The 21,292-nt window shown below is 32.5% G+C and overlaps 1 protein-coding gene across 6 annotated transcripts in view; it reads left to right on the top strand.

The window, feature by feature from the left end:
* The window catches only part of Ascc3 (activating signal cointegrator 1 complex subunit 3), a 315,181-nt gene that overhangs the window by 70,790 nt on the left and 223,099 nt on the right, over nucleotides 1-21,292 (top strand). For all 6 annotated transcript variants that reach the window (XM_063253931.1, XM_063253927.1, XM_063253928.1 and 3 more), the window contains 2 exons: nucleotides 18,806-19,006; nucleotides 19,608-19,748. In XM_063253931.1, coding sequence (XP_063110001.1) covers nucleotides 18,806-19,006; nucleotides 19,608-19,748 — 342 coding nt within the window. The remainder of the gene's footprint in view (nucleotides 1-18,805; nucleotides 19,007-19,607; nucleotides 19,749-21,292) is intronic.

Genomic DNA, 21,292 nt, shown 5'->3' with positions numbered 1-21,292 from the left:
CTCATTTGAGGATAAATACTATCTTTGTTTTCTTTTCTTGATAAGAATTAATTTTATCTCTATACCCTAAACCTTTACAGGCTTGCAGTACTGAAAAGTCTACTGGGAACACTTGCAAACAGCTAACTAGAAAAAGGGCATCAGCTGCTTTGAAAAACTACCTGCTAAACTACCAAGCTAGTTCGAAACTAACTTGTGAGAATCTTAAATTGCTTTAAAAATGCATTTAGTGTGTATCGTCCAATATATCTGTGTTGTAATTACACAGGCCTATTACAGGAAGCAGAAATATTTGGTATGATTGTGTTGCTCTTGTAGATTTCCTTCTCAGTAGTAGAATCTAGATTATCTGTTGTCAATAGCCATTTCTTGAGCTCCTGATTGATAATACACATTTTGTGAGGAGGCATAGTTATGACAAGGTTTAGACCTTGATCCTGCCTTTACGAAACTGGCTACCCAGTTAAGGATGGAGAACTGATATTGAATTTGCAGCTTCAGCCTTTACACATTTTGTGATAATACAGATCAAGTTACATAATGTCCTTGCATTTTGCTTTCCTCCCTGGACTTTTGGTGTTTCATGAGTTAACAAATAGAAAATATATAGCATATATCATTCTCTGTAGTATATTTTAAGTGATAAGTAAATTCTGAGCCTAAGAAATGCTTGTATAAACTGTTCTTTTGGTCATTTTTTTAGATTGACAGATAAGATTTGCTATTTAATCACACTTTGAATCTTTCCATAAGCAATCATTCATAAGCAAGATTACTTTGGTATGGATAACTTGAATTCCTAAAAGGTGACTATTGAAGTTAGAAACAGCTTTAAGTTAGTAAAACTAAGGTACTAATTTCTTTACATGGTACTTTTTCATTAAATTAGATTGTATCATTTTAGTTAATCCTTCATAAACTCTGAAAGCAAGTAGGTAAGGACAAGTTTAAATTTGATCCGTTGTACAAAAACATGGTCACCTTGTTTTACATTCTCAACAAGCTCATATTTGTGATAAATTTCAGAGTTATATGGAAAAGTGGTTTTCTAATTTTGAATAATTTGAAATATATAAGAATTAATATGTAAAGAAATTTCTGAATTTTTTCTCACTAGTACACATAATATTTACTTTCCTTGTAAGGAGTTGGTACATGTATATAATGCATCTCAGCTTCTGTTTTCATCCCCTTCCCTTCTCTTCCTCTTGCTTTACTCATCTCTTGAACTCCTTTCTTTTCTGTGTATATACTTGCGATGAGTAATGTTTACATTACTTGTGTGTACTTGGTACATGTACATGACAGATCTTAATTGCTTTATTAATGCCTTCTCTTCCTACCCCCTCCCTACATAGCTTGAATGATTTCTTCCCTGAAGTTTTGCCTGTCTTTTTCTGTCTGTCTGTCTGTCTCTCTCTCTCTCTCTCTTTTTTTCTTTCTTTTTGAGACAGTGTTTCACTATGCAGTTTAGGCTGGCCTTGATACTCACTGTGTAACCCAAGCTGGCCTCAAACTCAACAGCAATCATTTGTCTCAGCTTTTGAGTGCTGGAATTACAGGCATGCGCCACCATGCCTGGCTGGTTTTGCTTTTTACAGTACCCAGGAAGTTCAAACAAAATGTTTTAAAACAGGTTTGAAAGAACTTTTCAGAAGAACTTTTACTTTTTAGAAGTTTTTTTTTTTTTTTGTAAACTTCAGTTTATTCTTTTTAGAGTAGATTCTGTTAAATTAGTGCAAAATAGACAAAAACCAATCATTGCATTAGGCTTGGGGTAAGTTAGGAAAGTTAAGATCTCTCTTCTCAGTCTTGTTTGTTGTTGATGATCACCTGCGGCTGTAAAATAAAATCTGTCATTTTAAAATGTACCCTCAGCTGGTACCCTGAGTGTGATGAAGCTGTTCCCAAAAGTCCCAGCCTGCTCAGTACACATTCACAGCCAAACTACTTTCCAGCAGTCTGGGATTATGTATTTCCTATACACTTTAGAGTTTTGTGTTCTGTGTATTTGGAACCTTCATTATTAGCTTCAGATCTTTTATAGGGAAGCAGAAGACCTTAAATTTAAAGGTAAGATATTCAGTGTAAATATAAATGCCCCCCTCTTTCACCCTGTTGAGAGGCTGATGCATAGGATTCAGTATTAATGTGTATTTTGTATTTTTATAATCATTATATTTTCCTGTATAAATGTATATTGATTTTGATATTTCCCTCTCCTTTTTTAAAAAATGCTTTTAAATCTTGCTTTAAAGTTTATATTGTATTACTCTTCTTGTTTGTCTGTTTTTGCAACATAGGGGATTCAGCATTTTTCTTATTTTTTATTTTTGTGACAGGATCTTGCTAAATTGTCCAGGCATACTTGAACTTGGGATTCACTTGCTTTACCTTCCCAGTGCTGGAGTTACAGGCCTGCATCACCACCAAGTTTAGATTATCTTTAAAATTAGGAACTCTTAGATTTAAAGATAGTTCCTGTGTCTCCTTTGTAGAACTGAAAAAGCTTCTTAGAATTGTCCTTCAATACTAAGTTTAGGTAATACCTTTACTGTTTAAAGGTTGAGGGTTTTTTTGAGAGAAAAAGATTGATGAAACTATTTGGCCTTGTACTCCTAATATCACACTGTCATATTTGAATAGTGGCTTTAATTAATTTCCATAAATAAATATGAAAATTATTTTCTTAAATTTGATATTTAAACGATTAGAAAATTTTAAAGGTACCAGTTAAAATAGGTATATTAAAATCTCTGTTCTCTAGAGAATCAATACCTTGAGGGTTTAGCTCAGTGGTATAAGCACCTGCCTGGCAGGTGCAAGGTTGTGAGTTCACTATCCGGTACTAAAAACAAAACAAAGCAAAACAAAACAAAATCAGTGAGCAGAAAATCAATACGCAAGTATGTTTTAAACTTTGAAGTACACATGCACACATATATTTGTGTATTAAGCTATCTATGCTAAATAAGTCATTAATACTTTTGTGTTGTGCTTTTTATTACTTATATTAAGTGAATTATTGACTGAAAGTCGTAATTCCTTATTTCTGTATTGTGAGATAAAAATGCTAGTGGAACTATTTCTGAATTCTATTGAGGATTTTCTTTCTTTCTTTCTTTTTCTTTCTTTCGTTCTTTCTTCTTTGTTTCTACCAGAAATTGAACTGTGGGCCATGTGCTTGCCAGGCAGATGTTGTGCTCTGAGCTACATCCCTGACAAATTAAGATTTTTGATAATATAATTTTCTTATTTAAAGAGATGTATGTTGAATATGATATCCTTTAATAAGATTTAGGAAGTTTAAAGTCCTATGTACACAATAAACTTTTGAATTAAGTTAGCTGTACTTCAGCATCTGTGAACATTTTGTAAATCTGACCATATAAGTGCCAAAATACTTTGCCCTTTCAAAGATTTCAAGCATGCTAGTTGAACAAATTAAAGGTTAAGATCAGGGTTGAAACCAATTATTACCACAAATATCAGCCAAGGAACTTAAAATGACATTTCTTTTGTGGGATTCAACATAATTTGACAGAGGCTTTTTTGCTTCCATTTTATTGCCATGATTAGAGTCACAGCTGTTTGTCTGAAATCAAATACCATAATTTGGACCAGACTATTTGTAATACCAAGCAAATAATTTTAAGTTACAACATTTAAATGAGAAAGAGACAGATATATGTAAAGCCAGTATGAATTTATCTGTATTATGAAAACAGTGTATTACTTCTTAAGCCGCCAGACTTTTGGCCTAAGGTTTATTCATGTTTCTGGAGTTTGCAGATGTAATTATATAGTGGTACCTTGGTTCAGGGAATTTAATTCTTTCCATGATTATGTTCTTAGAATTCATTCCACCTGCTGGTTTTAAGTATACAATGTGTCATTGCTTGTAATTTAGTTGCAGCCAGACTTTTGGAAAGAAAGAAGTTCGTGAACTGAGGTACCACTGTAATATTTACTTTGTGATACTAATCTTTACTTATTGGAGTGTTACTGCTTAAAGGGAAGCAATCCAAAAAGGCTTCAGGTTAAACCTGTAACTAGGCATAAACTGATTTGTACTTGTACTGCTGGCTGGTGCATTGTGAATGTTGCTATCGGCACAGCACTTTAGTGAGGGTGTTTCAGTGACATCTGACAGGTTGAATTACTGTTAAGAGTGTGCTGGAAAAACCCTGGATTGTTTATCGCCAGATATTGTCATGATTGGGCAGCCAAAAGTTTGTTTTAAAAACCTCGTGAGTACTTTTTCTTCACTTTTCCTCAGCATTCAGCTTTTCATTCAAAGCATACCTGAGAATAAGTACATCTTACCCTCCTGAGAGGTTAATCTCCTCTCTGACCACCTTACCAAATGCTTTTTTTTGGTTTATTTTGCTGTGTTTGTAGGGTTATTTTTTTTCCTTCAAAGACTGCAGTAATTTATCATTTTATCATTAGGTAGTAGAATATTTGGAATTTCTATTTATTTACCTGACCTTTTTTGAGTATGCCTCTTCAATGGGTGATCTTCAGTGTGAGGGAACTTTCAGGAATTGGTATTTATAGGCATATTAATTGTTTTCAAGTAATATTTTAAATGGTGTAAATTCATTCAGTTAAGTCATATAAAAGAATTATAAGTTATGCATTGCAATTTCTGATCATATTAGTGGGTTTCTTACTGCTTTTTTATGCAGTAATGTTTGGCACAGCTTGATTTGAGAAAATAACTAACTTGTTTTTCACGAAATCTTACAGTCTCAGTGAGTTCATAGTGTGCTAAAGAAGCCTTTTGTGGTATCTTGTTACTAACACTTAATTTCCTCCACCCAGGTTATCTTGTTCAAAATAAATTAGTATCCTGAGACGCCAAGACACATGACTCTAGTACAGACAAAATAACAGTGACCATACAGTCTTTTTTGTCTTTTAGTAAACAGAATGTAATAATTTTTCAGTGAAATTATAAGAGAGAGAACAAATTGGAAATTTGATGTTTTATTTTGAAGATACAGAGCTCATATAACGAAAATGATGAATGAATTATTATCTAATATAAAAAATAAGAATTGAAAATTAGTTTGAATGCATTAAGGCAGTACAGAATAGGCTTTTTCATTTCTTTACTCATAAGAGAAATATTTTTATCTAAGCAAAAATATTTTTATTAGTATGTATTTCTAGTAAGTATACTATTGGTTTCATGGTAGCATTGTCATGTTTGCATATAAATAATTTTATGGTGCCATGTTTTTTTATCCACCTTTCTTATCTGCTACCTTCAGAAAAACATTCTTCTGGGCCTGATTATAATATCTGTTAATTAGAAAAAAAGGTAATATCTAAATTTGTAACACTGAAAATGAATGTTTTTTTATAATTCTAACATCAATTAAATTGTTAGATATTTTCAGGATTTTCTGTATTATAAGTTATACTGTATTGTTTTATGACATTTTATAATTACTTGATAGGCATGTTTTTCTATAAGTACATATATTTTTATCATTGTATATATTAATATAATTCATGGAGAATGTTATAAACTACTTACTCCAATTTTCTATTTAAGGACATTTAACTTATATGTATATATGTACTGTTCTTGTTTAATTATTTCACTTAATACATTTTTTGATGTTTAATTTTTAAGTTAAGCGCTACGTTCATTATGTTAATTATATACAGGTGACTCCTTTAAAGGTATAAACATTATTAAGAGCAATCGGGCTGGGCATTTAGCTCAGCAGCATAAGCACCTGCCTTGCAAGCAGGTGGTTGTGAGTTCAATCCCCGGTACCGATTAAAAAAAAAAAAAAAGCAATCAATGTTTTAGAAAATGTTGATTTTTAAAATCAGATTTTTTAAAGTTTCAGATTCTTTATATTTTGAGTCTTAGTGATATCAGTATTTTTTGTTGATTTTGTATTGTATAGGCTAAATTATTTGATTAGAAAATTAGTATGAGAATTCACTGTATACTTGTTCTAATCCTTGTTATGCCATTGACTGGCCATTTATTCTTACCTAGCTATTTATTTTATGTATTTATCTGTAATTCAAGACAAAATGTAACATTTTAGTTTTATGTTATATTAATTTATTTATCTTGTTACAGATTATCTAATTTTCAGTTGGCACATGTAGTAAAGTAGTATATCAGATTTTCTCTGCTTCCTTTAAAGTGTTATGACGTATATATGTATAGGAAAAAAAAGTTACATTGGGCTTATGTATCAAGTTAATGGTAGTTCAGATTCATCTGCTGCAGTGCAAGTTCTTGAGGAGAGAGAAATCTTCACATCTGACTCTTGGTAGGCAACCTTCAGTAAATGGTGAATAGTCAAAGAGAATACATTTTAGTTAACAGCAGGATACAGTTAAGGTTAAGAACAGATACGGTCTTCTGTTGAAGCCGTAGAAACTTAGATAAAGTCACAGGTCTACTTTCATAGGTATTGGAGGTGGGAGGAAGGCCAGCTGTTTTCTTCCCTTCTTCAACTTTTGAGAAGCCTTTAATGAAGTAGGATGTTAAAGCCTAAAAAGATAATATTGCGGAAAATATTAAGTGAGAAAGAATGTATGATTTAAAATAATATGAAAAGCCATCAGAGGAGTAATTCAGTTTTCCTTTTTGTCTCTGGAGTATAAAGCTCTGGGCATAATAAACAAATTTAAATATGTGTACTTGAGAGCTCATTATTTATATTTCTCTACTTAACCAGGTACTTTCTTAGTTTTTCTATTTTTAACATGATGAGTTGTATTTTTGCATGTGTCTCTTTTTTCTTTTAATTGAAATAGGGATAGTTCTATTATCCTTAGGTTTAAAGGAAGACTAGAAACTCTAATATAATAAATGTTCCTATTAATCCATGTTCTCTTTCTACCAAGGACTTCAGCCCTCTCTCTTTAATAACAACTCTTGAATTTTACATATGCTGTTAGTACTTCATCAAATGCAAATTATTCTCTGTTATTTCTATCTCTAACTTTCGACAGTAAAATATTATAATGCTTTTCCTCACCTCACTTTTTTTGCCATAACTGAAAATGGAAAACTTGATTTTTTAAATAGATATATAGAATTCCATTGTGTTGATATGTCTTCATTTGTTCAAGTAGTGCTTCATTGAAATTTGAATTATTTCTTAGTTTTTGATTTCATATTTCTGATGAGTGATAACAATTGACAAAAATTAAGGTTATTTTTGGATAACTAAATTACTAGACTAAAAGTATATGTCCCGCATATGATATGGGTCCACATTTTCAAAGAACGCATTTATTTTCATTGGAAAGTGTTTATTTGTAACATTGTTTTAAGCTTCTTTGATTAGAGCTCACATAAAAGTCATTTTTCATTGTAACTAGTATACTTAAACCAGAAAATTTCCATGAAATTATACTTTTATCAAAGATACTAATGCTTTCAATATTTTATTTTCTATTTTTAAAAAGTTTTGTGGTCAAACTACTAAGATAATTTCATAGCTGACTAGTTAGGGATTACCTCCTTTATGAAATATGTTCATTGATCAAGAGTTTAGTTGAACAATTCATTTATGTCTGGAAGGAGGGCCAATCCCTAATTGGATTACAAGGTTTCCCTAGAATTTCCTGTACTTCTCCAAAACCTGAAACAAATACACATATTTTTGTTAGGTTTTAGAAAGTCTCTCAGAAATAGTATGTTACCTTTAGATGTGGAAGTTTATGTAAATGTACTATTTTAAAATAATAGTACATGTTGATAAAATTTCCATATATAGAGAGATTTAAAATATATATAAAATCAGACTCAAATTAGGTAAAACCAATTAATCTTTGAGGATAAATAGAAAAGATAGAATACTAAGTATTTCTGTCTACAGTTTTTATGTATTCTTAGGTGGAAAATTGTGTGATAAGTGTTTAACTTCTAATGTTATCTTAGTATCAGGAGATTTTATTTCTTTTTTTTATTGTTGTAGTTAATTACAAACATGTGTACTATGGAATGTTTGCATTCCTTGTGGGAAGCTGGAACATCATAATTCCGTTTTCATCCCCTTTCTCTCCCTTCCATTCCTCCTCTACCCATCATTCATTTCCTCCTGTTCCTTTTTTTTCCTTTCTTTTGGTATGATGTTTACCTTATTTGTGCAGAGTTGGTATGTGTGAATAACACATCCCAATTGTTTTTTTTTTTTTTATCCATACCTTCCCTTCCTGTTGTCTCCTGCTGTCTCTTGATCCTTTTCTCTGCTAAGAACGTTTGGTTTCCCTACTTCCTATTATTTAACATCTATTTTGTACTTTATTTTTGCTCTGGCTTTTCATATATTAGAGAGTGTAATATTTAAGCTAGTATGTCTGATTTATTTCATTTAATATATGGTCTCAAGTACATCCATTTTCCTACAAATTGTAAAAAGTGTGTTATGAAGCAGTATCTGTTTGGTTGGTTGATGCGCTGAACAAATGTAGCATAAGCCAGTATAAGTTTGCGTTTCACTGAAAAGTGACCATATAAAAGGATAGTTTGACTAACATTTATGACATCTCATTGAATAGTTATGAGACTTCATGCATAATATGAACAGAAAAATTGATTTCAAACTCCTGCTGTAGATAATCATTATGCTTAACATGGATTTTCTTAAATATTGGTTATAAAAATTAATCAACAGTGAAACTCACATGATGGTTGCAATTTAATAATGTGCTTAAACTAAAGCAAGCATTAAAATTACTGAGTATTATATTACCTTATACATTGTGCTATGCTATGAATTAGGGAGACAAAGATAAAAACCCCATAGTAGTTTCATATTCCAGAAGAAAATAACTCCTTGTACGTATTATTTAGTACTATAAAAATACAAGAAATTGCATTTAATTAGACGAAGTATTTGTCAGTCTTTAATACAGGTGAGTAATGATACTTATCTTGAGACTAATATAATAAATAGTAGATATTCTGACCTAACTCTTTTATATTTTGGGCTAAAATGTATAAATAAGGATGAGTGATTTGGTCAAGTTTGAAAAAGAAAAATACTAATTTCACTATGAATTAGATAAATAATTACTTAATTTTTGGGGGGCAGGGTTTTTTTTCTATATTTTTTAAGGATAACTACAGAGAATTAGAAGCTATGAAAAAAAACTAATGTTGTTTCTCTTCCTCAAAGTATTGTGAGATTGAAAAAATTTAATCTGGATTCTGTGACTTCCATATTATAGTAGGATCTTTCACACCCTGCTGGATGGCCTGTCCTACATGCCTAAAAATAATTAAGACCAGAGTCAAAAAAGACAAGTTTATTCAGATCTGAATATGCCATCAAGAGGATCAGGAGAGGAGTTTCTAGGAAAGGAGTTGAAGAGCTGGGTGAGAGATTTGGGGCTTGTATAAGGGCTTGAGGACTTTGGGAAAGGGTCTGCGCAGCAGATGTTCTGGTGTAATACAAATGCTTTTTCTGGCTTGTCTGATTCTTGCTGCTCCTTTATTTAAAGTTGCAAATTGACAAGGCCATTTACTCATTAGAAGCCCTTTTATTTTTAAGTAAGATATCTGTACACATTATCTCAGAGAAAAGATGAGTCAAGGCTCATTACAAAGGTCTTAAATTTATGTTCATATTAGGCTCTTTCTAACCTGTGGTAGCATACCTTGTGACTGCCTAGTATGTTCTGGGCAGGATTATGTCAAGAAATTTTATTGCTCAGAGTTTTAACCATTTGTCGTCATGTTTCAGACAATATTAAGAATTTTGGATGTTATCCTACAGTCCTTCCTGCAATGTAATTTGCTGTGTTACTCATTTGAAACATCAGTTAGGTGCTTTCTAGAGCAGAAGTTTACGGCTGTTAGGCTGTTGAGCAATTGAAATGTAGCTTGGATTGAGATGTACTTTTAAGTACAGACTACACTAATATCTCACACATACAGAATTGTAAGGTAACCTTTTTTTTTACATACTTAAAATATAATTAGATACATTGGGTTAAGTATAATATTTTAATATTAATTTCACTTATTTTTATGTTTTTAAGGTTTCCATTAGAAAATTTGTATTTATGGTTTGCATTATATTTACAGTGGACAGTGGGGATACAAACTAGGGTTGTTCAACTTGTCACTGTTGTTTTTTTAATATATACTCTGACTTACTAAGATTTCTTTATGACCAGTGTATCCAATATTCAGTCTCTCATTACTTGTAGTAGAGTGTTGTTTTTCTGAAACCATTACTGAGAGATCAGGTGGATTTCTAGAGGATAAGAATTAGAGAAACCAGTGTGGCTTGCTTCTGTGAAATATGAGACTTTTTGTTACCTGCATGTTTTGCCCGCAATAATGAGGCAAGATGGAAATAAAAGGTGCTGTGTGCGCCACCGCAGGAGGAGGTGCGATAGTGAAGGGAGATAAGCACAGGAAAAGCTCTGCTTGTACATGTACTCCCTTCTGGTTTTTAATGTAGTTTTTAAAGTATAGCTGCTGCATAGTATTGTATTGATTCCCCCTCTTCTTTTCTGGTAGGATTGTATTTTCATTTGTTTGTATGGGCCATTGAATCCAGGGTAACTGAGCTCTGTGGCCAGCATCCCCAGCAGAATATTTTTCATTTAATGTGTATGTGGTTTCTTTTTTGCTTTGTGATTTTACATTCTTGGTTATTTTGCTGAATTCATAATATGACATTGAATATGTCAAAAATGTAATTATGTAATTATTCCTATAATTAAAAAAATCACATGGTAATTAGGAAAGTTGAGCACTTGGGTATATACTTTAAAATCTTGATTTTTTTTTTCATGTTGACCTCTGAAAAGTGTCTTTGAAATTTTTAATCTACATAATTTCTATTGTATATTTATGTTATCAATTCACTTAAGTAATTATGCATTTTTGAGGTAAAATCAGAATACATTGATTTTAACTTCATTTGCATACTTATGGATTAAATATTCCTTAAATAAATGAGCTCTATGATATTGAATTAGAAATGATTTGTTCTACAAACACAGCATTGATTTTTATTAGAAAACCTAAAGTTTTCATGCAATTTCTGGATAAATATTTATACATTTTTCTAAAGATAAAGCATATAAACTTTTATGTAAAAATTTTGACTTCCATTTTTGCTTTTCAGAAGTCTTGTTATTTGCCTTCACACAAGTGCATTATGACCAACAGATTTCTTAATGTACTCCTCTAGTGAGATTATAGAAGTCATTCCCTTTGCTAACACTCGTATTTCTGTTGTGGATCCAGTCCTGTTTATTTATGTCTTGCTCCATTATGACTGGAAATAGATGAATTTTTTGAAAGACATGTTGCTTTCAAAAATGAAATTTTGCAAGGCTTTTAAGTTATGTTCAACTATAAAGGTATTCCTTAAAATCTAGACGAAGTTTAGTCTTGTGACTAATTACTTATGACTTCCATATTCTTAGAGTACTGTATTAAGTGTACTTGTGTGAGGGCAAATAACAAAAAAGACTTCTGAGAACCAAAGATGGAGGTCAAAATTCTCATATAAAAATTTATGCACTTTATTCCTAGAAGTATGTATTAAATATTTATCCAATATCTGTTAACTTATTTTACACAGAATTTAGAAAGACTTCTTCCATATCTGTTTTCTTCAGGATTTTATTATATCATGAGTGATGCTGGGTTTTTGAGTCTTTTCCTGAATATATTGAGGTGATCGTGTAATTTTTGTCCTTGCTTCTGCTCAGTTTCCTTTCTGTATTAAACACTCACTTTAATCTCCTTCTTTTTCTCTTAAAATTCAGATCTAAAGATCTGAATATTTTCCCCACAATATCTTCAGTGGAATTATAGTATTTTTCCCTCCTTAAAGGGATATGAAATATAAAGTTTCTCCCTGCTGTATCACCAGAAGTTGAAGTTGTCCTTGTATAGTGATAGATGTTCATTTTGTAATTTGTTGCATGAGTGAAAGAAAGCCACCTTGGTATGCCATATATGGCTCTGTAATCTGGTCTTGGCCATCTTTCCCTTTTACATTCTGGCCTTCTGACCTTCATCCCATGTCATCACACGGCTGCTAACTTTTCACTACGTAGAGGTATTTACCAGTACTCCGTTCCTTCTAATGTGAAGTGGGTTTATAATTACTCCTTTAGCCCTAAGTACCTCAGCACATAGTTCATATCTTTAACATAGTTCATATCTTTATTATAGAATCTAAAACGATGCAATGGAGTTTTGAATGCCTTTTTCCCATTTTAAACCTTGTTAATCTATTTTAAGGATATTAGATATTTTTAATAGAAATGGATATTTATGTCAGCAGTTTTTAGTCCATTGGTAAACAATATGTAAACAAGTGATGGTGAACCTTTTAGAGCTGTCAGTGATAACGAACAACTTACTGCGACACACATGCCTTAGGTTCACCAGCATTGATGTATGCAGTAATTGTTTATTTTTTTATTTCATTTTAAAGAGATTAAAACAGTAAAATCAATCAAAACAAACCAGTATAAGAGATACAGGACTTGCTGGGGATTTAGCTCAGTGGTATAAGCACCTGCTTGCAAGCGCAAGGTCGTGAGTTCAATCTTTGGTACCAAAAAAAAAAAAAAAAAACAAAGAAAAAAGAGATACAGGACTTCAAATCACTATGAAATCAGCAAGAGTTACCATAATGCCTCTTCATGTCTTCAAAATAGCTGCACATAACTTTGGACACAGTAAAAATCAAACAGAACAGAATAGAATACAAACAAAATAATGAATGCAATAAAGTACTTCAAAGCAAGTCAATTATAAATCCAAAATGGCTACCATATCTTGCTATCTTTGAAATAGATGCTCTTGCATCAGAATTGACATAATCAAATAAAACAAAAGAAAATGAAACCCAGCCCCCTAAGGGAAACAATATAGGGCTTCCATAACAAGACCATAGGGAATCAACAGTGGTTGCAACCCTCAGGAGATTGCCCCTAGGTGCCACACTGCGTTCCACTATTCCCTGAACCCATGATTGAACCACTGACCCTAGAGCTGCAATATTCTTGAAACACCAAAGCACTACAGACATCCAATTGCATTTCACTTCCATAGCTATCATCACAGCCTGTGTTTCTCTGGATACGCCAGCCGCTTATGGCAGGTGGCAGGGGCTTGGTACTTCTTGTTTGCCAGCCAGTGTGTCAGAAGGAGCTGGGATGTGTCCATTCCGGTGGTGGCTGCGCATGGCATGATTTCCCAGACCAGGGTCTTGCTTCCCGGTGTGGCCTTCTCTCTATCCCCAGTCTGCAAATGGCACTGATCCATGGGGAGAGGCTGAGGTCTGTCTGTTTCAGTTCATCAGTGGCCTGCACATAGCACTTGTTCCCAGACTGGGCTTGTTTCTTGGTGTGGCCTTTTCTCTACCCTCACTCTACGAATGACACTGACTCACAGGGTGAAGCTGGGGTTTGTCTCAGCAAATTAAATGTTTATTGAATTGAATAGTATACGATAAACTTCTGTTTATGTAGCAAGTATTGTTGGTTAGCATATTTTTCTGATATTTATTCTTTAACCTTCAGGAGCAATCAGCTTCTTATTGAAAGTTAAATATGATTTTTTTTTTTGCTGAATTGCTATGTATTTTTATTAAATTTATTTTACAATTTTGGGAGGGTGTTATATATGCAGTGCATATATTTTAAAACTTTTCCCTTCATTTAAAATTTTTGCACATAGTCAGCATAAAATCATTTAATAAAAATTTATTTAGCAGCTCGTTATGTTTCTGACAATCCACTAGATACTGGTGTTAATACAAAAGGTAATTTAACAGAATCTTTGGTTTTAATCCAGTGGACCAGATATACATACAGTATAAAGAAATCATTTTAATATTTATGGTTAAGGTTTATAATGGTAATGTACAAAGAGAAGTGTGTAAAACTCTAGCTGACTGGAAAAATGGGAGTTCCCTAAATCTTTTGAAATGCAGAGAAGTATAGATATCATCATTGTTTATAGTATTGGAGAGGTTTTCAGGTTTGGGAAAGGTTTACTAGCTAGGGCAAAGACACAGAGACAGTCAAAAATACCATGGTGTATGTAAATGTCATCAGTGGGAGATAATATCAAGGGCTTACATTGGAAGGAGTCCTGTCTACTGTGTATTCTGTGTCTTGAAGGTTTTTAAGCTAGAATGTGACATGATCACATTTGAAATTTATTTTGTATGCTCTATTTCATGTTTGTGGGAATAAACCTATGAAGAGATTTTGGAAATTGCAGTAGTCATTTACAGCATTATTTTAGTGAACTTTCAGAAAAATGAACATTTCATATAACCCTAGTGGTTACATTTATTAATTTCAACATATTTAAATAACTCAGTCACCTCTTTGGTTGTAAGCATTTTCTGATTAAGCACTGATTCTGAAGTTGTGGAATGTGATTTCCAATCCTGGCTTCATCACTTACAGCTATGTGAATTGAAACACGCCTTTTGAAGGTTAAGTTTTCTCATTTATGAAACAATTTGGTAAAGTCATTAGAAATAATTAGGGTAATTTATGTAAAGGATAAATACCCAATGCATGACCTATAGTTAACATTCCATATTTGTTAGCTATACTGTTGTTAATCTTTATAATTTCCTTGTGTGATACTAATAACCTTCTCTTGCAGTTGAGGAAATAGAATTTGTAAATCTTTAGTCTTTTCAGTGTAAGTAGTAGTAAAGCCAAATTTTAACTTGTCCCCAGAATCAACATTCTGAAAAGTATGTTGCATTGCTTTCCACTGCTGAATGATCAGTATATATGTATTGATGAAGAAATTAGAAGGTGTAGTCACAGGTATTTAGTTCACCTACCTATAAGTTTCTAGGCACGAAAAAAGATCACTCTGATATATTAGTAGACATGATGTTTTTATTATTTTTATATTGTATTTTTTAAAATAGGCTTTCTGAAATATTCTTAAATTATAAATGTATTTTAATGTTATATATATGGATTGCAATACATTATGTTTACATTTATTTTAAGAAATCGGTGTATGTCTTAGTTACTTTTCTCATTGATGAGTCAAAATACCCAACATCCAAAATTAAAGGGGGAAAGGTTTATTTGGTTCACAGTGTATAGAGGTTTTGGTCTGTAATCAGTGGCTCCAAGGCAGGGTGGTAGGGCAGAGAGGCATTGCGGTGGAAAAACAGTTCATCACAGTCAGGAGGTAGCAAAGCAAGCAAGAGAGGGGCCTTAGCAGCTTTTTTCTGCCTCCTTTGTATTCTATTTAGGATACTTAGATTAGGACAGTACCAAACCAGTCAATCAGTGGACTGATACAGTAATCACCCACCCTTAATCCTAGCATTGCACCATGAATCAGTCACACACTTTAGATTCAGTCACCTCTGAAAAAACCCCACCTATGACTGCACGAGGCTTTGGTGGGACATTTACACAAGTCATAACATGATATTTAACATAACTTGATCTTTTTATTCTCCTTCGCCTCCCTGGCCATCTATTGGCCTCCATCTATCCCTATATTGTTCCCTATTTTCATTATAATTATTATTATTAAGTTTAATTATTATTCTGCTCTTTATTTGTGCTTTAGATTACTGAAATGAGAGAAACCATATTGAATTTCAGCTTTTATGTCTGATTTATTTCACTTAACATTGTTCTAAGGTGTATTCATTTTTTTACAAGTGTTTTGAATTTATCTCTCTTTGTACCCATGTAGCATTCCATTATATGTAAGTGGCACTTTTTCTTTAATCATTTGTCTATTAATGAACATATATGCTGCTTCCAAGATTTCGCTATTATGAATTATACTGCTGTAAACATCAATATGCTTGTATTGCTGTAATATGACCTTTAACTTTCTTTTGCAAAATAGCTGAAAGGAGAATAAGTGGGTCAATAATTACTATTTCTAGTTTTTTTGAAGCCTTATATTGATTTCCATAGTGGTTGTACTAGTTTATATTTCCACCAAGAATGTAGAAGAATTCCTTTTTCACTGCAGCCATGACAGCGTTGGTTACTGTTTGATTTATTAGTGATTGTCATGTTTTCTGGTGTAAGGTGAAATCTTAAGCGTTTTTTAAAACTTGTGTTTCTCTAATGGCTGACAGTATTGAACAGTTTTTTCATGTTTATTGCCAATTATACCTCTTTCTGAAAAATGTCTATTCATTTCATTTTCCCATTTTTTATTGGGTCTTTTATTTTGTGGGGGTCTAATTTTTTGTGTTATTTATGTATAGTAAATATTAGTCCTTTGAAGAATAATTGGCAAAAAATGTTTTCATATTCTGTACATTGTGTCTTTACATAATTGATTGCTTCCTTTGCTTTGCAGAAACTTTTTAATTTGATATAATCCCGTTTGTTTACTCATACTGTCATTTCTTGTACTATTAGAATTCTGTTAAAACAAAAAAGTCCTACCCCTATGACTTCAAGTTTGTGTATTTAATTTTTCAGTAAATCAATTCTTCGTGCTATTATTTAGATCATTGATTCATTTTGATTTTAGTTTAGTACATGATACTGAGATATAGGTCCAGCTTCAATCTTCTGTATTTTTGCATAGCCAGTTTTCCTAGCACCATTTGCACAAAAGGCTATGTTTTATACACCGTAAGTCCTTGGCCCATTTGTCAAGGATCAGATAACTGAATATATCTGGGCTTATCTCTACGTGCTCCCTTTTGTTCCATTGATTGGTCATTTGTTTTGGTGTCTGTGTGTGAGAATACCATGCCATTTTTAATCACCATAGCTTTCTAGTATAACTTAAAATCTTGTATTGTGATGTCTCCTGTTTTACTATTGTTGCCTAGACTGCTTTTACTGTCTTCCAATTCTATATGAAGTTTAGGATTGTTTTCTCTAGTTCTGTGAAGAATGTTATTGGTATTTTGACTGAGATTGCATGAAATTTCTCCATAAATTTTGGAGCATGGCCCTTGTAACAGCATTGTTTTTGCCTGTCTAGGAACACAGAATATCTTTCCATTTTTGCCTGTCCAGGAACACAGAATATCTTTCTGTTTTCTGAAGTCTTGATATCTTTTTGAGAGTACTGTAATTTTCATTGTAGAGCTTTTATTCTTATTTGGTTAGGTTAATTCTTAAAGATTCAAAATTTTTGTTGCTATTTTGAGAGGGTTTTTTTCTTAATTTCTTTCTCATTGAATTCCCTATTAGTATGTAGGATCACTGTTGATTTTTGTGTGTGAATTTTGTATTCTGCTACATGGCTGAATTTAGTTATCCTAGCAATCTTTTGAAGGATTATTTTGTGATATTTATATAGAGGATCCTGTCATCTACAAGTAATAATTTGACTTTTTTTCTTTATAAAATCCCATTGAACAGAAGTAGTAATAGTGGACATCCTTGTCTTCTCGCTGATTTGAAAAGGAAAGCTTTCAGTTTTTTCCCATTTAATATGATTTTGACTGTTAGTTTGATATAAATTGGCTTTCATCAGAATGAGATGTTTCTCCTGTACCTATTTCTTTGAGGTTTTTTGTTTATTTGTATTTTTGTTTTTTGAGACATGATTTTGATACATAGTTCAGGCTGGCCTTAAACTCCTGGCAATCCTCTTGCCTCAGCCTCCCATGTGTTGGGATTACAGGCATGTGCTGGTATTAGAAGAATATGCCACCACACTTGGCTGGCTGTTTGTTTGTTTGTTTTTTCATTGTAAATGAATGTTGGATTTTGTCAAAAGATTTTTCTGCATTGATTTTTATGACCATTTGTCCTTTCTTTTGTTGTTATAATTATTATTTATTGACATCCATGTAGCTCTGAGATGAAAGCTAATTGGTCGTGCTGTGTAATTCTTTTAATTACTTACTGCATTCTATTTGCCAGTGTCTTCTTGAGGATATTTGAATCCGTGGTCATTAAGGAGATTGTCTTCTATTTTTTGTAGTTAGTTTGCAGTAGAGTAATGCTGATTCCAGAAATGGGTCTGCAAGCACTGTTTTTTTTTTTTTTTTTTTTCAATTTCATTAAGAGTTTGAGGAGTAATTAGGGTACAACCTCCTTAAAGTCCTGTAGATTTCAGCGGCGAATCTATCAGTTTCTCAGCTTTTCTGAGTTGGTAGGGTCTTTTCCTTTTTCTTTTTATTATTGCCTCGGTTTCAATGCTTGTCATTGGATTGTTCAAAATTTTTATTTCTTCTTGGTTTAGTTTGGTAATTTATAAGATTCAGAATCTCTTTTTTTCCAGATTTTTCAATATGTTGAAGCACAGTTTTTCATAATAGTTACTATCTGCTAAGTTTTGACACTCAAGTGGAATTTCTGGTTTTAGATTTTTGAGGAATTTCTATGCTGATTTCCATAGTGCTGTATTCCTATCAGTAAGGATTCCTTTTTTCCCTTGCAGCTTCCCAGTTTTTGTTATCATTTGATTTCTTGATATTAGCCATTGTTTTTGGAGTATGATGAACTTGTGATGCTCTTTTAATTTACATGTCTTTAATGATTGGAAATGTTGTCGTTATTTGTATTTCTTGGCCATCTATCCTTCTCTTGTAATGTGTCTATTCATTTCAGATGCCCTTTTTTTGATTGGGTGTTTTATTTGCGGAGTATCTAGTTTGAGTTCTTCATAGTATATTCTAGGTATTAGTCCTTTGTACATATATTGTGACTTAATATAAGACTCAGTGAGAAACTGAACAAAGTAGTTTCTTTTTGTAACCAAAGAGAATTAATGTTTTTATTTAATATTTTGGAATAGTTCTTCATGTTATTATCTATCATGAGATAATAATGCCTTTTCTTTTTAAAGATAGGACAGTTGGCTTTTAAAGGAATGAGAAGACTCAATAGAATCCAGTCAATAGTGTTCGAGACGGCCTACAACACCAATGAGAACATGCTGATTTGTGCCCCTACTGGAGCCGGAAAGACCAATATTGCGATGCTTACAATCTTGCATGAAATTCGCCAGCATTTTCAGCAAGGTGTTATCAAAAAGAATGAGTTTAAGGTGAGAGAAGTAGAAACTAGGCAACGGGTTTTTTGTGTTTGAAGAAATTAAAGTGAGCTTATAGTTATATATATTCTATAAAATATAGAAGTTTCTGTCATATTTATTGTACTTGAAGTCTTGTAAAGAATGCCTCTTGGGGGCTGGGGATTTAGCTCAGCGGCATAAGCGCCTGCCTTCAAGCAGGCAGTCGTGAGTTCAATCCCTGGTACCGATAAAAATGAAAAAGACAAAAAAAAAAAAAAAAGAATGCCTCTTGATTTACTTCATTGCTATTAAAAGTAGTCACTATTTGTTTTAGGTAAATCATATTAGTCTTGTGAAAAGCTATGAAAATACACTTCACTTTAAAGCAGAAGCAATTTACAAGGTGATAAGCCTTTGTGAACACATTTGTTTTCCTTTAAATGGCTGCATACTTAGCCAACAAAGATTAGTACTTTTCATATATCACTGTTAAATGTTTTTACAGGAAATAGCTAGAATCATATTTCACAGTAAGTTGTTACTTGTTTTGGCTTCTTTGAAACAAATAACTTTTCAAAGCTTTTGTTCATTCATGAAGCCAGTGTTTTTGTTTTTGTTTTTGTTTTTGGTACAGATTGTGTATGTTGCGCCAATGAAAGCCTTGGCAGCTGAGATGACTAACTACTTCAGCAAACGTCTAGAGCCACTGGGCATTGTTGTGAAAGAATTGACTGGTGATATGCAGTTGTCAAAGAATGAAATTTTACGAACTCAGGTTTGTGACTTACCTAGGTCTTTTTTTTTTAATACTGTTCTTTTTTGTTGTTATTCAGGTACTTGTGAAAATTATTTATAAAGCATATCTTAAAACACTATATTATATAATGCAAGCAAAGTGTAAGGAACTTTTCATTTTTAGCTCTGTGTTGTCTCTGCAATACAAAAGGGTTTTTAAAAATCATTGAATAGAACCAAATCACTCCATTTACAGAGATCAAAAGATAGGAAGGTAAAGGCATGTAAATTTAATAAAGAAGTAGCAAATTTGCAGTCAGTTTACCATGTGGTAATAAATCAGAGGTATAGGTTTCTCAACATTTTTCATTTGATTACTCTTGAAAGTTTCGAAAAGTACCCAGAATGAAGAGATAGTAAAGTCTGTGCTGAGTACTTCACTGAAGTATTACTGGCTTTTGTATTGTCAAAGCATTCACTTTGGGATGACATAATTAGAAAGTTTTAAACTCTACAATACAGAATATAATTCTGTCACATCAATGGCTGTGGGTTTTTTTAATTATTACTTTAGGACTGGTATTCTGCTGATATCTAGCCATATGATAGCTATGTTCCTAAAAAGGTTGTGATGTTACATTCCTGTAAATGCAGTACTGTGGTAGGCTGAAGCAAGAGAATCACAAAATCACTCTCAGTCTTGGCAGTTTAACTTTTTAGTGAGACCTTGTTTCAAAAGAACAGAGACATGGTGATATACTCTGGGTCGACCCTGCGTATTTTTAAAAAATATTTTTGAACTTGTGAGTATAGTAAATGTATACTGCTAGGAGCACTCTAAGTATTAAATCCAGTACCTAACAGGCCAGTGCCTGGCACAGTGAGAAGCCTCTAAGAAGAGCCTGTAGTGGGACCAAGAGATCTGTGCTGATTGATGATTTCCTTTAGCAGTTGCCAGGCTGTTAACCTTTTCTGTATCCTGTAGTATTCCCCATTCCTCTTAACCAGCCTTAAGGCTGGTCTTAGGGCAAGAAGGAGGCATCCCTGCCTACCACTGTCTGCTGTAATTGCTTGTCCCGAGAAAAATATATTAAACGTCATCTGTTATGTATATGGCAGATGATCAGTTACTAGAGGTCAAAGATATTTAGTGAAGATCAGAATTCTATCAAATAGAGATTAGCTAAAGGTCACTCAGTAATGGGCTCTAGTTTTTATTAGGAACCCTTTTTTTTGACAAGTTAGTGTTGTGGAGTATATTAATGTTTAATGTCTGTCACCATCTGACTTTTTAAACAATGTAAATGACATGACATATGAGGTTACTGAAGGAAAATATTTCAGTAGAGCTATTAAACTTTCATGTTAAGATGTATAGATTTTTAAAATTCAGTTTTCATTATACAAAATTATAAATTTTAGACTTACTTGTGGGCATAAGATGGATGTTTAACTGTTATGTTTTGAATTTGAACACGTAGTTGTAAGGTAAAGTAATAGAATTTCAGAAATTTGACCTTTTGTTTTTTCTGAGAAATTTCAAGGTAAGATACATTTTATGTATTTGGCATCCTGGTTAGTATA

This window comes from Cavia porcellus, unplaced genomic scaffold (assembly GCF_034190915.1).
Source record: "Cavia porcellus strain 051 isolate PalLab524CR breed Dunkin Hartley unplaced genomic scaffold, mCavPor4.1 scaffold_7, whole genome shotgun sequence".
NCBI lineage: Eukaryota > Metazoa > Chordata > Mammalia > Rodentia > Caviidae > Cavia > Cavia porcellus.
Note: the sequence above shows the minus strand (reverse complement) of the source record. Positions and strands in the feature narration are given on the sequence as shown.